Source organism: Siniperca chuatsi, linkage group LG24 (assembly GCF_020085105.1).
Source record: "Siniperca chuatsi isolate FFG_IHB_CAS linkage group LG24, ASM2008510v1, whole genome shotgun sequence".
In the NCBI taxonomy this organism is placed as follows: Eukaryota; Metazoa; Chordata; class Actinopteri; order Centrarchiformes; family Sinipercidae; genus Siniperca; species Siniperca chuatsi.
In genome coordinates, this window is record NC_058065.1 from 6,025,656 (window position 1) to 6,039,039 (window position 13,384).

Genomic DNA, 13,384 nt, shown 5'->3' on the forward strand with positions numbered 1-13,384 from the left:
CAAACTGTAAGCACGCGTACAAAACCCATAAAACCACACACACCTTTTTGTGATGGGCTGTGTTCACCTTGATGACTTCCTCCATTGAGGACCTCAGGTGTCTGGGCTTGCTGGCAGCCCAAAGCCTGGGGCTCTGTTAAATAATCTGTCTGCTCTAAAAGCAAGTCTCCAGGCTGCTCATATGCCACTTCCTCCGGGTAACTGTCGGGCTCCTGTGGAGCCTCCTCATCTTGCTGTTGACTGACAACCTCTATTTTATCTTCTTTGAGCAGGAAAGGGAGACACATAGATGAGATATGGAGGACAATAAAACTGGGGTTACAAGACACTTTCAGCTCTGATGGAGATGCATGGGATGCAATCAACACACCTTCTAGTCTAGTCTTGATAGTAAAGTAGATAAATATACAACATGAATTTAAAATATACTTTTATAAGATTTTGCACATTTGGCTTAGAAATAATAGTTAGAGCATCTTACTACAGTTGTAATTAACAACATATTTTTAACCCTGAATAATATCCTAACATCTATGCAATTAGTCTTTTTTCGAATATATCCCATTTTTATATAACAAGTCCAAAGAACTACAAGAAAAATCTTAGAATAATTGGCATTAGCCCTAAACCATGCAGTGTGACTATATGATCCTACATTTTGGTGATTGCATGCCACATGCAAAGTGAAAATGATTAGAAAACAGACTGCACTGTTCTCTGTGAGTAAAGAGCTGAAAGCATATCTGTGATTTACTCCCTGAGAAAATCAAGAGACAAAATGAGCAAAGGAACAACAGAGGAGATGTTTTGAGGGAAAAGCAGACTAGTGAGATGAAGGGCTCCAGTGGCAGGTTATGTACTATAGCCTAAAGGGAGGAAGGATGTTTGTATTGTCTAGCCATAGTATCCAGGGTTGACCCCATAACATACGATTAGAATGTGTTAGAAAACTAATATTGAACTAATATTATTAAAATGAAGTGTGAGGACAGGACAGTGTTGCACATGCTGCAGACTCCTTAAAGGTGATGATCTGCTGACATGCAAAGTGACAGAGAACCCTGACATTTAACACTAAGGGACCAGAAGAAAGAGGACGAGTTTTTTTTGTGAGTGGCTGCCATTATTTGATCTCTTGAAATCCTCAAGGCTGTGTGTTTGGTGTCTCCTATTAGCGCTATTCTTACCACTCTCACCACCATTCACACTCTCATCCTGAATGGTCTGAGTGGTTGGAAGTGTGTGTAGGTGTACCTTGTGCCACAGGCCCAATCTGCTCAGCGGATGGAGAGGGGGGAGGGGAGGGAGGCAAATTGGCTGAGTCATCCACTGCGAAGGGAGAGAGAGAAAGAGAGAAAGAGACAGACAACACCGGGAAGACAAGACATGGATGGGAGGAAGGAAATGAAAAACTAATAACTGTGCTGACCTTATCTCTGTGGACGGCCGACCTATGAGTTTGGAACAATGCTCGTTGTGTGTGTTTGTTTGATGCTTAATGTCCAGTGCAGATGGATGCAGATAGAGCACCAACTTACCTCAGATGGTGTAAAATGTCAAAAAAACATATACTGAGTTACATTATAGTAGCTTAATATTCAGATTCAACCAGAACATTGAAAACATTGAAAAAACGTATTATTTACATTCAATAATACGGGTTCTCCCAGATGTACAAATACACATGGTCAAAACGTGTAAAAAAAGCTTAATCCTCCATTCCATCAAATTTTTCCTGTTTCCCCCCTTTTTGTTTCTCTCTCTCCTTTTTTCTTCACTTGGTTTTCTTCATATTATATATATTCTTTTTCTATATCATACTCTTCCTCTCCACTACCACTTCTCTTCCTACCTATCTTTGCAGACATATCAGTCAGAATATTGGTATTTTGTTGTAAATCTGACATCCACCAGCCTGTGTTTCCAAGTTGTAATATGATGGATATGATGCTTTATTCTTATTAGTAAGATTTAGTAACTTAGCCAACCACATTATCATAATTTAGCTTTGAGGGTTTTTATCTGAGGTATTGGAAGCTATCTTTTTCCAGAGTGCAAAGTGTAAAATCCTTAAAGCAAGCATGTTTCCGGAAGGCAACCATTTTCAATGTGCTCCACTATAAAATAAAACAGCTTTATTGCAACAGAAACCGCCTATCCTTATTTCTAACCAGGAGTCATGAACTTTCTGCTCTACCTCCATAAATGTCCACAAGCCCTGCATACACTGAATACATTTTAATTACTAGTAGTTTAACCAACAAGAGACTCATCACCAAGTGCCTTGAGGGACCACAGCAATGTCCTTCAACCTTAGCACTGCTACAGCAGACTGTTCATGTTCAGCACTCATTCAAATGCGAATGAACCGAATCTGTTCAAGGGCCTTTTGGGGATTGACTGCCCTTGCCTGGCACCATGGAACCAATCACATTTAATCGCAGCTGCGGACCCATCTGGCAGTACGTGTAGGCAGTCCAATCAATGTCATTGACCCAGTGCTGTATGCACATGCTTACACACACACACACACACACACACACACACACAAACACACCATGTCTATGTTCCTACCTGTCGCTCCAGGATGTGCGGCTGCCCCACCGTGGTATCCATTCTCCCTGTAGGCAGAGCTGTAGGCGGAGTAGCCATTCTCGCCATTCTCTTGGCCATTTGAGGACCAGTGTTCGTCTGGCTGCCGACCGTCTGCCATGCCTGACTGCTGGGACACCGGGGAGGGGACAGGTCACCTGTTGGAGCAAGTGACGAGATGGGGAAAGAGAAGAGAAAGATGATTATGAGGTTCACACATGCAGAAGAAGGAGGGAAATAAGCAGAGTTAGAGATGATGAGAATAAGAGAGGAGTCAAAACAGGTAGCAAAAAGAAGCAGTCCTCTGAAGGACCTCCTCTCAGCCTACTCTGATACATGATGCACACTGCATGGTGAAGCTCACAAATCAGCCACCAGAGGGAGTAAGGTGCAACATTATTCCTCTACCGGCTCAGCCGACAGGTCTTTGTCTAAGCATCCGTGTGCTGAGACAGGACGGTGAGACTCATAAAATACCTGTGGCTATTCTATTTCTTTTTTTTTTGTTTACTGTTACACTGGATGTTACTCCCAAAAGCTTCCAAAAAGTGACTTTCAAATGTTTGTTTCTGTGAGCTTAACAGGTGGAACATGACACCATCACCTGCCTGTGCTTGATATTTGATTCATGCTAAACATACACACTCACTGTGAGGTGCTTTGAGTTCAAGCAGTGCACATATGGCATTCGTTTACTGCTTAAGAGGTGAGCATCAGTCCAAAACACAACAATGAACAAATGAGTAAAAAGCATCTAAAACAGAATTTATATAATTCCCCAATATGTGACACCATGAAGACAAACCTGTTAAGGTGCACTGCAGCATACAGCTTATGAAATGGTTAAATGAAAATCTGAACACACCCTTCAGATCCCCTTCACCAGCGATAAGGAGGTTGTTACCATGGCAACCAGAACAGGTCTTATGGGGGTCCAGCAGATGGGTTTGACAGGCTTGCCCCATTCAGACAACAAAGTGCTCCATATAACACACATATCTAGACAAATAAGTGCATCACATGACAGACAGCAGCACCTATTAGCTCCCACTGCCTTCACTACAGTGCAACAAGCTTTTCCCCACCAATTATAATGACAAAATATATGTCCCAATCAAGTATGCACTACTACAGTATCTGCATTCTAATCAAGCATGTACCCTCATAAAAGCGCCCTTTTTCCCTTTAGAGGAAACACATAATGTTGCTTTTTTAAACAAGATTAGCAGGGAGCCTTCCCTTGCCTGGCAGGCTAGCTAGATAGCATCATTATCATCAAACAGCTGCAGCTAATTTCATCATAACAAATCATCATTGAGACTCCTTTCTTCCCTCTCGTTTCTCATGTCCCTTTCTTCTACACCATGTAGCCTTTCTATCACCACCAGCTTCTCTGACTAAGTCCATTAGCCATTAGCTTTTTGTCTATCTTAAGCTGCTTTTTAGCATTTTTTTCCTCTTCTCTATTGCAATCCACGTCCATCTTCATCTACATTTTTCTTTTTCTTTCCTTTTCATTCTCTTTCTGTCTTCCTCTCCTGCCAAACCTCATGTATTTCCCATTTGCTCAATTCTTCTAGCTTTTTTGGGGTCACGCTGATCAGTTTGCAAGCATTTTCATAAAACATTTGCCTCACATCCACTAGCTAAATGTCATATCCACTAGCCAGACCCAAACATTTGTTGTAGATCAATATCTATCAGAATGTTTTTTTGTTACATTTGGACAGAACCAGGCAAGATTCCTCCCCGTTTCCAGGCTTTATGCTAAGCTATGCTAACCAGCCAGCAAGCTACTTATTTAGCTTACAGACATTTCAAAATTGGTATCAATCTTCTCATGGCAAGAAACTCGGCAAGAAAGCATATTTCCCAAAATGTCAAACTATTCTTTTAAAATTGAGAGACTGAGGCCTAATTGAGGTTTTTTGCACAATTGTAAGAAAAAAATCTGAGGGAAACATTGTTATCTAGGACATGAGCAAGCAAGTTCAAAGACGCGCAAATTCTTGGCAGCTTCAGTCCTGAAATATTATTATGAGCCTTTGAGAAATAGTGTCTTCCATTCTCTTTTGTCTCTATTTCTCTTCCCTCGTCATCCCTTTCTAAGTCTCTCTCCTCTCCTTCCCTGCAGCGCTGCATGACGACAGGCTCACAGTGATCAGGGCTAATGTCTGCTGCAGTGGGAAGATGTGAGGATCAGAGGAGAGGGAGCGAGAAAGAAAAAAGAAGAAAGGAAGACAGGAGGAGAAAGACCTACTGACACTCAAAGATTCTGGGCCAAACTGTCTGAGACTGAGAATCTCAGCCCATGGCTCAGTCAGAGGCAAGTCTAGTCTCAGCTGTTGCTAAGGAAGAAAACTGGTGTGCTGACAGCCAGATTGTGCTGATGGTGGTTTATAATTGCATTGACCCGCTTTCAGCTGCTGTTTTGGGGCAATGTTATGCCACACTTGGCATTCACACATTACATTGACATCCATTGTCCATACAAAGGATGTCATAAACCTTGGCAGCTTACATAAATCCTTTGTGCTCTCATTTGATAAAAAGGCACCTAATTGCAGAGAAAACACAAACACAGCACACCTTATACCCTCACAAATTCAAATGCATTACCATCCCAGTGGTCCAGATACCACTTATTTGTTGGCTCTGTGAATGTTTTTTTTTTTTTTCATATTTGAATCCCTCTCCTACCAGCAGACTGTAAAATACAAGGAACTACTGCCCTTTTAATACAAAGTGGCTTCATGAAAACTTGATTGTTGGCAGTTACAATAGCTGTACCCATTTGAACCTTGTGAACCAAGGTAACATCTGTCCAGAAGAGTTGTGAGTTGCACTGACCTCCTTTTCTATTCTATTATAGTTTCTATTCAATAGCATTACAGGTATTCACAATTCCTGACCAAGGTCAATGATATAAACCAAGTTTAAGACCTTGTTGTGCATGACTTCATTCTTGTAAGCACCGGTCTACCAGTATGACTTTTAGCTGACTGTTTATACATTAATTTAGCTATCTATTTAATTGAATAATTAGTTTAGCCAAGTGTTAATATCCATTACTTTTAGCTTTTTCAACATTTATCTATTACTTTTGGCTGTCTATTTTAACCATTTTTAATCCATTAGGGTATTTAGCTAACTCAACTATTTAGGCTACGTAGCTAACTCAACCATTTAGGCTATACATTACTTTAAGCTAACTATTTCAACCATTTATCCATTACCTGCCCTTACCTCAACTATTTAGACCACTACGCTTGCTAACTAGTTTTAATGCACTCTCAAACAGGTGTTACAGCCGACTCAATATGCGGATATGTTTTTTTTTTTTTTTTTTAAATCAAATACTATTTATATATTTTTTTAATTAAGTTGAGCTACGACACGAAATTCTGAATGTTGACACTTAGATTAGCTAATCTATTTATTTGGAAATTAATTTACTTATTCTCTAGCTTTTAAATAGAGTATAATAGAGTGAAGCTTTAATGTCCCCGAAGGGTCATTTGGCTTGCCAACAGCAGTCAATAGTAGTATATATTAAATACAACAATGAACTAACACTTCTAGTAACATTAGATATTGAACTCATGCCAAATTGTTTATTTTTCTCCTAAAGTCTGGGTTTACCCACCCTCAAGACCTTGCTCTCCAGGCACACCCTGTCATCCTTGTGCGATTAACGTGATCGAACATTGCCCTCTCTTGGTGCTCCCTTTTAGCTGTTTACCAATCTTATTGTGTTAGAGAGAAAAGGATAAAGTGTATAATGGGTATCTTTCCAAACATAACACCACCAAAAAAGCAGAAGGTTTAATAATACATATTCTGCACTGGTGGAAAAGTGACAGCAATTACTCTCTCAATACACTCAATAGGGTCAGTCTGCAATTTTGTTTGTGGCTAGCTGACAAAGTACAGCAAAAGATTGCTTTTATGAGCAGGAAAACCTAGTTAGACTGATCTCTGCTGCGATTTAGAGTGACAACAGGTAAAAACCAACCAGCTCTTCAGTTCTAAAATAAACCTTATCAACCCAAAGCACCTGAATTTAGACACCTGAGACACTTTATTAGAAATTAGGTTATCACATTATTCTTTCTGCAGAACCCCACAACATTAAATAATGTTTGACTATTATATTTTCAGAAAGGCTAGAAGCCCAGCAGTTAGCCCACAACTGCTCAGCATGTAAACCATGACAGTGTCCTAATCTTGAAAGGGTTATATCAACAGCATTAGGAGTCAAAAAAGGACTGTCAAATCCCATTACATCTTGGGACTGATGCCTTAAATTGAACATGCCAGTATGATCTCTTCCAGAGAAGAGGAGAAGGTGTGGCAGCAGGCCTGAGGCTCGTCTGACTTGAGTGGGCGGCCTCCTCTTTTCTCCCTCTTTCTTTTGTCTGTCAACGCCATCGTCTAGCACTCTCACGGCCCCCCTGCTACACTTCACTCTACCTTCCAGGCCCAGCTTCCCTCTTCTCTACCGACTCCACCCCACCCCATCCCTAATCCGACCTCACTTCACTCCCCGTCTGCGCCGCTCCCCCACCACCAACCGCACCCCAATCTGGGTCACTCATCACGCGTCCGTGGAGCGCTGCTCACATCGGAATGTCACCATCCATTTAGGAGAGAGAATGGAATCTCTGGCAGCCAGTCTCAGTAGGCCAACCTGGCCTTAATCCTCTGTGTGAGTGTGTGTGACTGTCTGTAAGTGAGTAAGTGTGTGTCTGTTTGAAAACCTTCGTGTTCGCAACTAGGATCAGCTTGGTCGCTAATTTTAGCTATGATTTTCAACAATCCAGTCATTGATGGGATGATTAATAGTATAATTTTATCTCATAACATTATTTATGCATATTTGTTATAATAATCCATTGTTTATTCCTTTGCCTGAGATCCTCTTTCTCTTATGTTCTACTTGAACTTCCATTAATTGTCTTCTCTGCCATCTATTTGGCAAGCAGGGACTTAAATTTGCATTTTGATCATTTGGCAAATTGTGTCCTGTTGGATATATAGAGAATATTTTTGCAACTGTAGACTAATCAGTTAAGGGGGAATTTCCAGGAAAATAAGCAATTTTAGAGACAGTGATACAATTAGAAGGTCACTGGTTTGTTTCTCAACATCTAATCATTATGTCCAGAGAAATTTGAGCAGTTATTAACTTATTTACAGTTCCAACAGTTCCAATATTTTCTCAGTTAAGACAGTGATATGATAAGAAATTGACTTGTAAAGAGGATTTATGTTAGCCTGAATAAGGTCAAAGTTGATGTAAAAGTGATATCTACAGCCTTTCAGATTTTAGTTGCACTATTGAATGGCATTTTAGTAGATTAGTCGTAGTAGATTAGTTAATCGACAGAAAACTAATTGGCAACAATTTTGATAATCGCTTACTCATTGTGATGGGCATTTTTAACTCTGACATTTTATAGACCAAACATGAGATTAATCAAAAAAACAATCTGCAGATGAATCGATAATGAAAATAATTGTTAGTTGCAGGCCTAAAACTATGATTCTATTGCATTTTTGTGACAAATACGGTACTACAACTGCTTCGTGACACTTGTGTATCCATGACAAAGAACTGGTTGAACTTTTTCATAAAGCCACCAAAACATTACATACAGATCAGGGTTGGAGACTGAAAGAAAACTGGAGAAAAACTCAGATGTTGTAACACATTGCAGACGGCCTGTTTAGTAGCATGTAAATAGGAATATGAATCAGAAAATCCAACCTTCATCAAAGAACCACAATATTTAGAACAGGGTCAATATTACAAGCCATGTAAACACAGTCACTGTATAGTACGTTGCAGTGGATGATGGGTAACTGTCACACTAAACAGTAGCCCTGAGGAGGACAGCAGGACAGTCAAGGTTACTGTGACCTGTAATCAACCCCGAATCCAGCGGCTTTCTCCTCCTCCGCAGCAGCAGACGGCAGATTATGTTTAGTTGACTCAGCAAGACATGTGGGGGGATTGAAGCATAATGAGCGCTTCCAGTGAACTGTGTATATGGTGAACACCAGCATGACGAGTGAAGCATGCGCGCACACACAAACACACGCCCATGTATAAGAGGTGTGGGGCTGATTCCACTCCTTGCAGCTTAAGTACCGTAATAACAGCAGTATAGGTGCACTGAGATTACGTGACTGAAACATGACAGCTGAATCACAGCGTGCGAAAGAGTTGCAGTGTTTCTAACAAGGCTTTATTATTCCTCAAAAACCTTCCATTGACTGGAAATCAAATAAATATGTATTGCATAAAAATCTGTAATCTACAAATTCAGTATTTGTATGACTTGCATTGCCTTTTAGTCACTAGTCTCTGTGTATATAAGTCAAAAAACATGACTTGTAGTATATTTCAAATAAGGCTCATCTTATTAAATGTGTATACTCTATAAATTGAGTATGCCCTATGCAGTATCCACATTCCTATCAAATCAGAGCTTCTAGTACTGGGTCTTCTCCCGCATCTTTGATCACAGACCTGGCTGGAAACAGTTTTCAGTGCAACTACTTTGTACCAACGAAACAGTCTCCATAAAAACTGTTAAAAAGCACGTTCTGTGGATTACCCATTCCAGACACTGTTTCTAGAAGTCTTCGCAGACGATGACCATGAGATGATCTCTCTTACTGCCACCAAGACGCTGCACTGTGACACATCCAATCAGCTGTTTGCAAAAAATGACTTTCATTTCTTACTCTGAACTACTTTGTATTATTCAAATTTATAAAAACTGTGACATAAGTTTAAAAACCCCCAACATTAAGTGATTAAGTAAATGACAGTAAACATTGACCTGCACCGCATCAAAATTTTCCAAATCACTCTTCTAAGTCAAACTGAAAAAAAAGTGGATAATATAGTTATATAATGTATAATGTCATGTATGTGGAACACAAAAAGCATTACAATCACTACATTAAAATATGCTTTTTTTGAGCTATCGGCACCCTGCCAATCAAATTTTGCTTATAGCTTAAATGGCAAATTGTGATGAATTGATTGATATTATTAGATTTTGGATGGTTTTAGTGATTTTTTAAGAGTAAAGTCTATCTGCAAACTGAATTTCCCCCCTTCAAAAGAATTTAAGGTTGAATTTAAATCAAACTGACTCACACTGCTACGTCCTAACTCAGACTTATTCCCTACTCTCACTGCCTGCATGCATGCTTTGCCTCTCTTTAGTTTCAGCCTCCAATCTCAGAGGAGTAGATGCTTCCTAGCAAACCCCCCCAAGGTGATGTCATTGTTCCCATGGTGATATGAAACCCGGGGTGGGAGGGGCTGGTAGTGGTCAGGAGAGGATGCTGGCTTCAGAGAGCGGACTTTGACCATGTTATGGATCCTGAAATAGGTCACCAGATCCTCCAGGCACAGTCCTTCCTCACTGCACTGACACAAATGGGAGCCGAGCCATTTAAATTCATCAATGAACTAATAGCTGGTTGCTGGTTGGGCTTGTTGATGTCATTTTAGACTTTTAGGCTGGTGCTGATGGGGATGGTATCTTAGTGTAGCCCTGTTTTGTTATGATAAAAGCTATAGCAGAATTTCAAAGAGAAAAAGAACAACAAAACAATAAATCAGCAGATTAATCAACAATGAAAATGATGGCTAGTTGCAGTCCTAGAGCACACACTGCCTTTTAGGCTTTTCCTGGGAAAATTCTTCTAGAGCAGAAGCAATAACAATTAGTTGGGAAGAAATGGGAAGTTACCTTGAGTAGCAATAGACCATGGCTCAATATAAATAAAGCAAGCAACAACTGTGACATTTTTACAGCTCTCCGCTGCGTTTCCCAACAAAACATCCCGTCTCTTTAGCAGTCAGTCCGACCCTCCCCAGCCATCTTGCACTTTCATGCGTCCTTCATGGCTGAGGGGATTATGATGACAGTTTACCGTCGCCCAGCCCACACCCTGCACGCCCCTACACACCTCCACACACGCCCTGCTCAAATCAACCCAAACACATGCACAATCACCCCAAAACTCAACCACACACACATGCAAACCCTCTCATTGACAGTCCCCAAATGCATCCACAAAGCTAAACCCAGAACTCTGGCTGGGAGCAAACACATTGTTAACATGAACTAAATATAGACACACACACACAAACAGAAGACTTCTTTGAAACAACATTTACAACCAAATCTACATTTAGCCACTGGCTCTGTCATTTCATTTCCTGTCTTGAAAGTCAAACACATTTAAGCAACGAAAGCTCAAAACATGAGATTGGAGTTTCAACTTAATGACTGCTTTTTGGTGGTCAAAAATATCTCGTATGACATCAACCCAAACAATCACCCCTTCTAGCTTCCCACATGTTGTGGAGCATAATTCCCCCTCTATAATATATCCATGGACAGCCAAGCTAATCATCTGGCTGAGTGCAGCCACTTACATCTGACTCCTGGGCCCCATGAGTCATGGGAAAAGTGAGTGTGAAATGTCATGGAGTAGAAGTAGTGCATAGTATACCATCTGGCAGCTGTCCAGACATCTATGTTTTTGCTTTTTCTTCTAATTATTCAGGTGTCAGATGACAATATCTCACTTTAAAAGCTGTATTCAAGCAATATCTGCAAGGCCTTTTGCAGTTTTATGGTTCAATATGGAATTAATAGCATCATGGCTCTATGGATGGCAATGTGGGTTTGTTGGTCAGTCTGCTGGTCCACTACTTTGATCCAGACTAAAATAACTCTACAGCTATTGGATGAATTGCCATGAAAATTTTGTACAGATATTCATGATTCCCAGATGATGAATTCTACTGATTTTAGTGGTTCTCTGACTTTTCCTCTAGCACCACGAGGTTTGACATCTGTGGTTTTGAGTGAAATGTCTCAATAACTGATGACTTCCTGTTCTCCTCAAGATGAATTGCAATTACTTTGGTGATCCTCTCACTTTTTATCTAGCATCATCAGGTCAAAAATTTTATTTGTCCATTACTTCAGTTTATGACCAAATACGTGTAAAACTAATGATATTCCCATAGTGCTAACTAACAAACTTTAGCATGCTAACACGGTAAACTACGGAAACTACTTCGGGGTTTTGGCTGTTAAGGGATCTTTTAAACTTTTAAAGGGATCTTTGAGATCCCTTAAAAGTTTTCTACAGGATAACAGACTGTTTCACCGTAAAAACGTATGTACGATACTGTGGATGTCATCCAGTTCATAAAAAAAACTCAGCTTCAGCTTTAAATGTCTTCTTTGTTGACCTCTTCAAACCTCTGGCTGACTGAATGTGCTGCGCTGAAGGCAACTGCTGCCCTCTACAAGAGGGGAAAATAATTTGTGTGCACAAATTATTTATTGGAGAGCACGAGTGATTAAATCATGCACACAAATTAGTTTTTTTTTTCTCTGTGACACCTCCTGGGCTCTGTAGAAAACTGAGATAGTGAACATGGTAAACATCGTGCCTCACATCAGAGTGTTAGCCTGGTCACTGATAGAATGTTAACATACTGATGTTAGCATTTAGCAAAGCACCACTGTGCCTCGCTATAGCCTCACTGAGCTGCTAGCATTGCTGTAGACTCCTCTTTATTCACATCCATGTTTTTTCGTTAGCTTACCTACCTTGAAGAGCTGTCTTCAGTTATGGATGAAACAGACAAGTGCGGAGTTGAGGCGTCTGCTCAGACCTGCATAAAAAAAACAGGGAGGTAAAGAAGAGGGAATACATGTTAGGACGTCAATAAATTGCAGCACTAAAGTTTAACACTAAAAAAAAGAGTTATGTCACTGGGTCTGACAAAAACCTACGCCCATTTAATTCACAGACAGCTTTAAGCTCTAACCTCTGAATCCAGCCTAGCTAGTCCAGAATCAAATGAAGGACTTTTTACAAGACAGCTTTTATCTCAGCCTTGTGTTAAACACAGCCGTGCATGAGCCGTGCATGCACACAGCAGCTTAACTCTGTCACCTGGAGTCTGCCAGCAACATTAATCCAAACCTCAGTGTGTCTCTCTTTTAAGCTGCCGCTGATAGGCTTTGTTGTTGTGTATAGCCCAAGACAATCTAATCTATTCAGAGCGTGTGCATGAGTGTGTGCATACACATGTAAATGCCTTTTTGTTGACTGCATTTAATGTTTTTGTGTCATATCACAGGACTGTCATGCATTTCATGTTAACTAATTTTTAAAATTGTACTTGCATCTTTTATATTGAAATTAATGGTATTATTCTCTAGCATTGTTCACATAATCAACTTTCCCTCAGAAATGTATGATTTTCTTGTCACTTCTTTTCATATTTTAATTTATTTTGTTACATACTGTAAGTGAATATGGCATAATATGTTAGTGTTGGAAAATTCTTTAAAAAAAGCAAAAGTATTACGTTTTTCCACAATTTGGTTAATCATTTCAAATACTGAGAAGTTTTGTGGATTGGTACTGATTTAAATTTAAGGAATAAGTCTACATTTTTAGAAAACATTTCTTGCTGAGTGTTAGATACCACTCTCATAATATTTAGCTGTAGCCAGCAGCCAGTTAGCTTAGCATAAAAACTGGAAACGGGGGGGGCAGTTAGCCTAGTTCTGTCGAAAGGTAACAAAATCCACCTCTCGACATCTCTAAAGCTCACTAATTAACCCGTTATATCTTTTTTGTTCCATTTAATCCATTTAAAAATCAAAGTGTGAAACGACAATTTATTTTCATTTTACAGGGGTTTATGTACCAAACTATTTCTTCGATGGAG

At 39.9% G+C, this 13,384-nt stretch overlaps 1 protein-coding gene across 9 annotated transcripts in view; it reads right to left on the reverse strand.

Annotated features, from left to right (window-relative positions):
* The window catches only part of LOC122871846 (microtubule-associated protein 2-like), a 64,494-nt gene that overhangs the window by 16,603 nt on the left and 34,507 nt on the right, over positions 1 to 13,384 (reverse strand). For 8 of the 9 annotated variants that reach the window (XM_044187298.1, XM_044187300.1, XM_044187296.1 and 5 more), the window contains exons 3-5: positions 12,252 to 12,316; positions 2,575 to 2,750; positions 1,255 to 1,329 (exon numbers count right to left, since the gene is read on the reverse strand). In XM_044187298.1, coding sequence (XP_044043233.1) covers positions 1,255 to 1,329; positions 2,575 to 2,713 — 214 coding nt within the window. In that variant the 5' untranslated portion in view covers positions 2,714 to 2,750; positions 12,252 to 12,316. Of the gene's footprint in view, positions 1 to 1,254; positions 1,330 to 2,574; positions 2,751 to 12,247; positions 12,317 to 13,384 lie in introns of all 9 variants that reach the window. The other variant, XM_044187297.1, reaches the window with a different exon arrangement.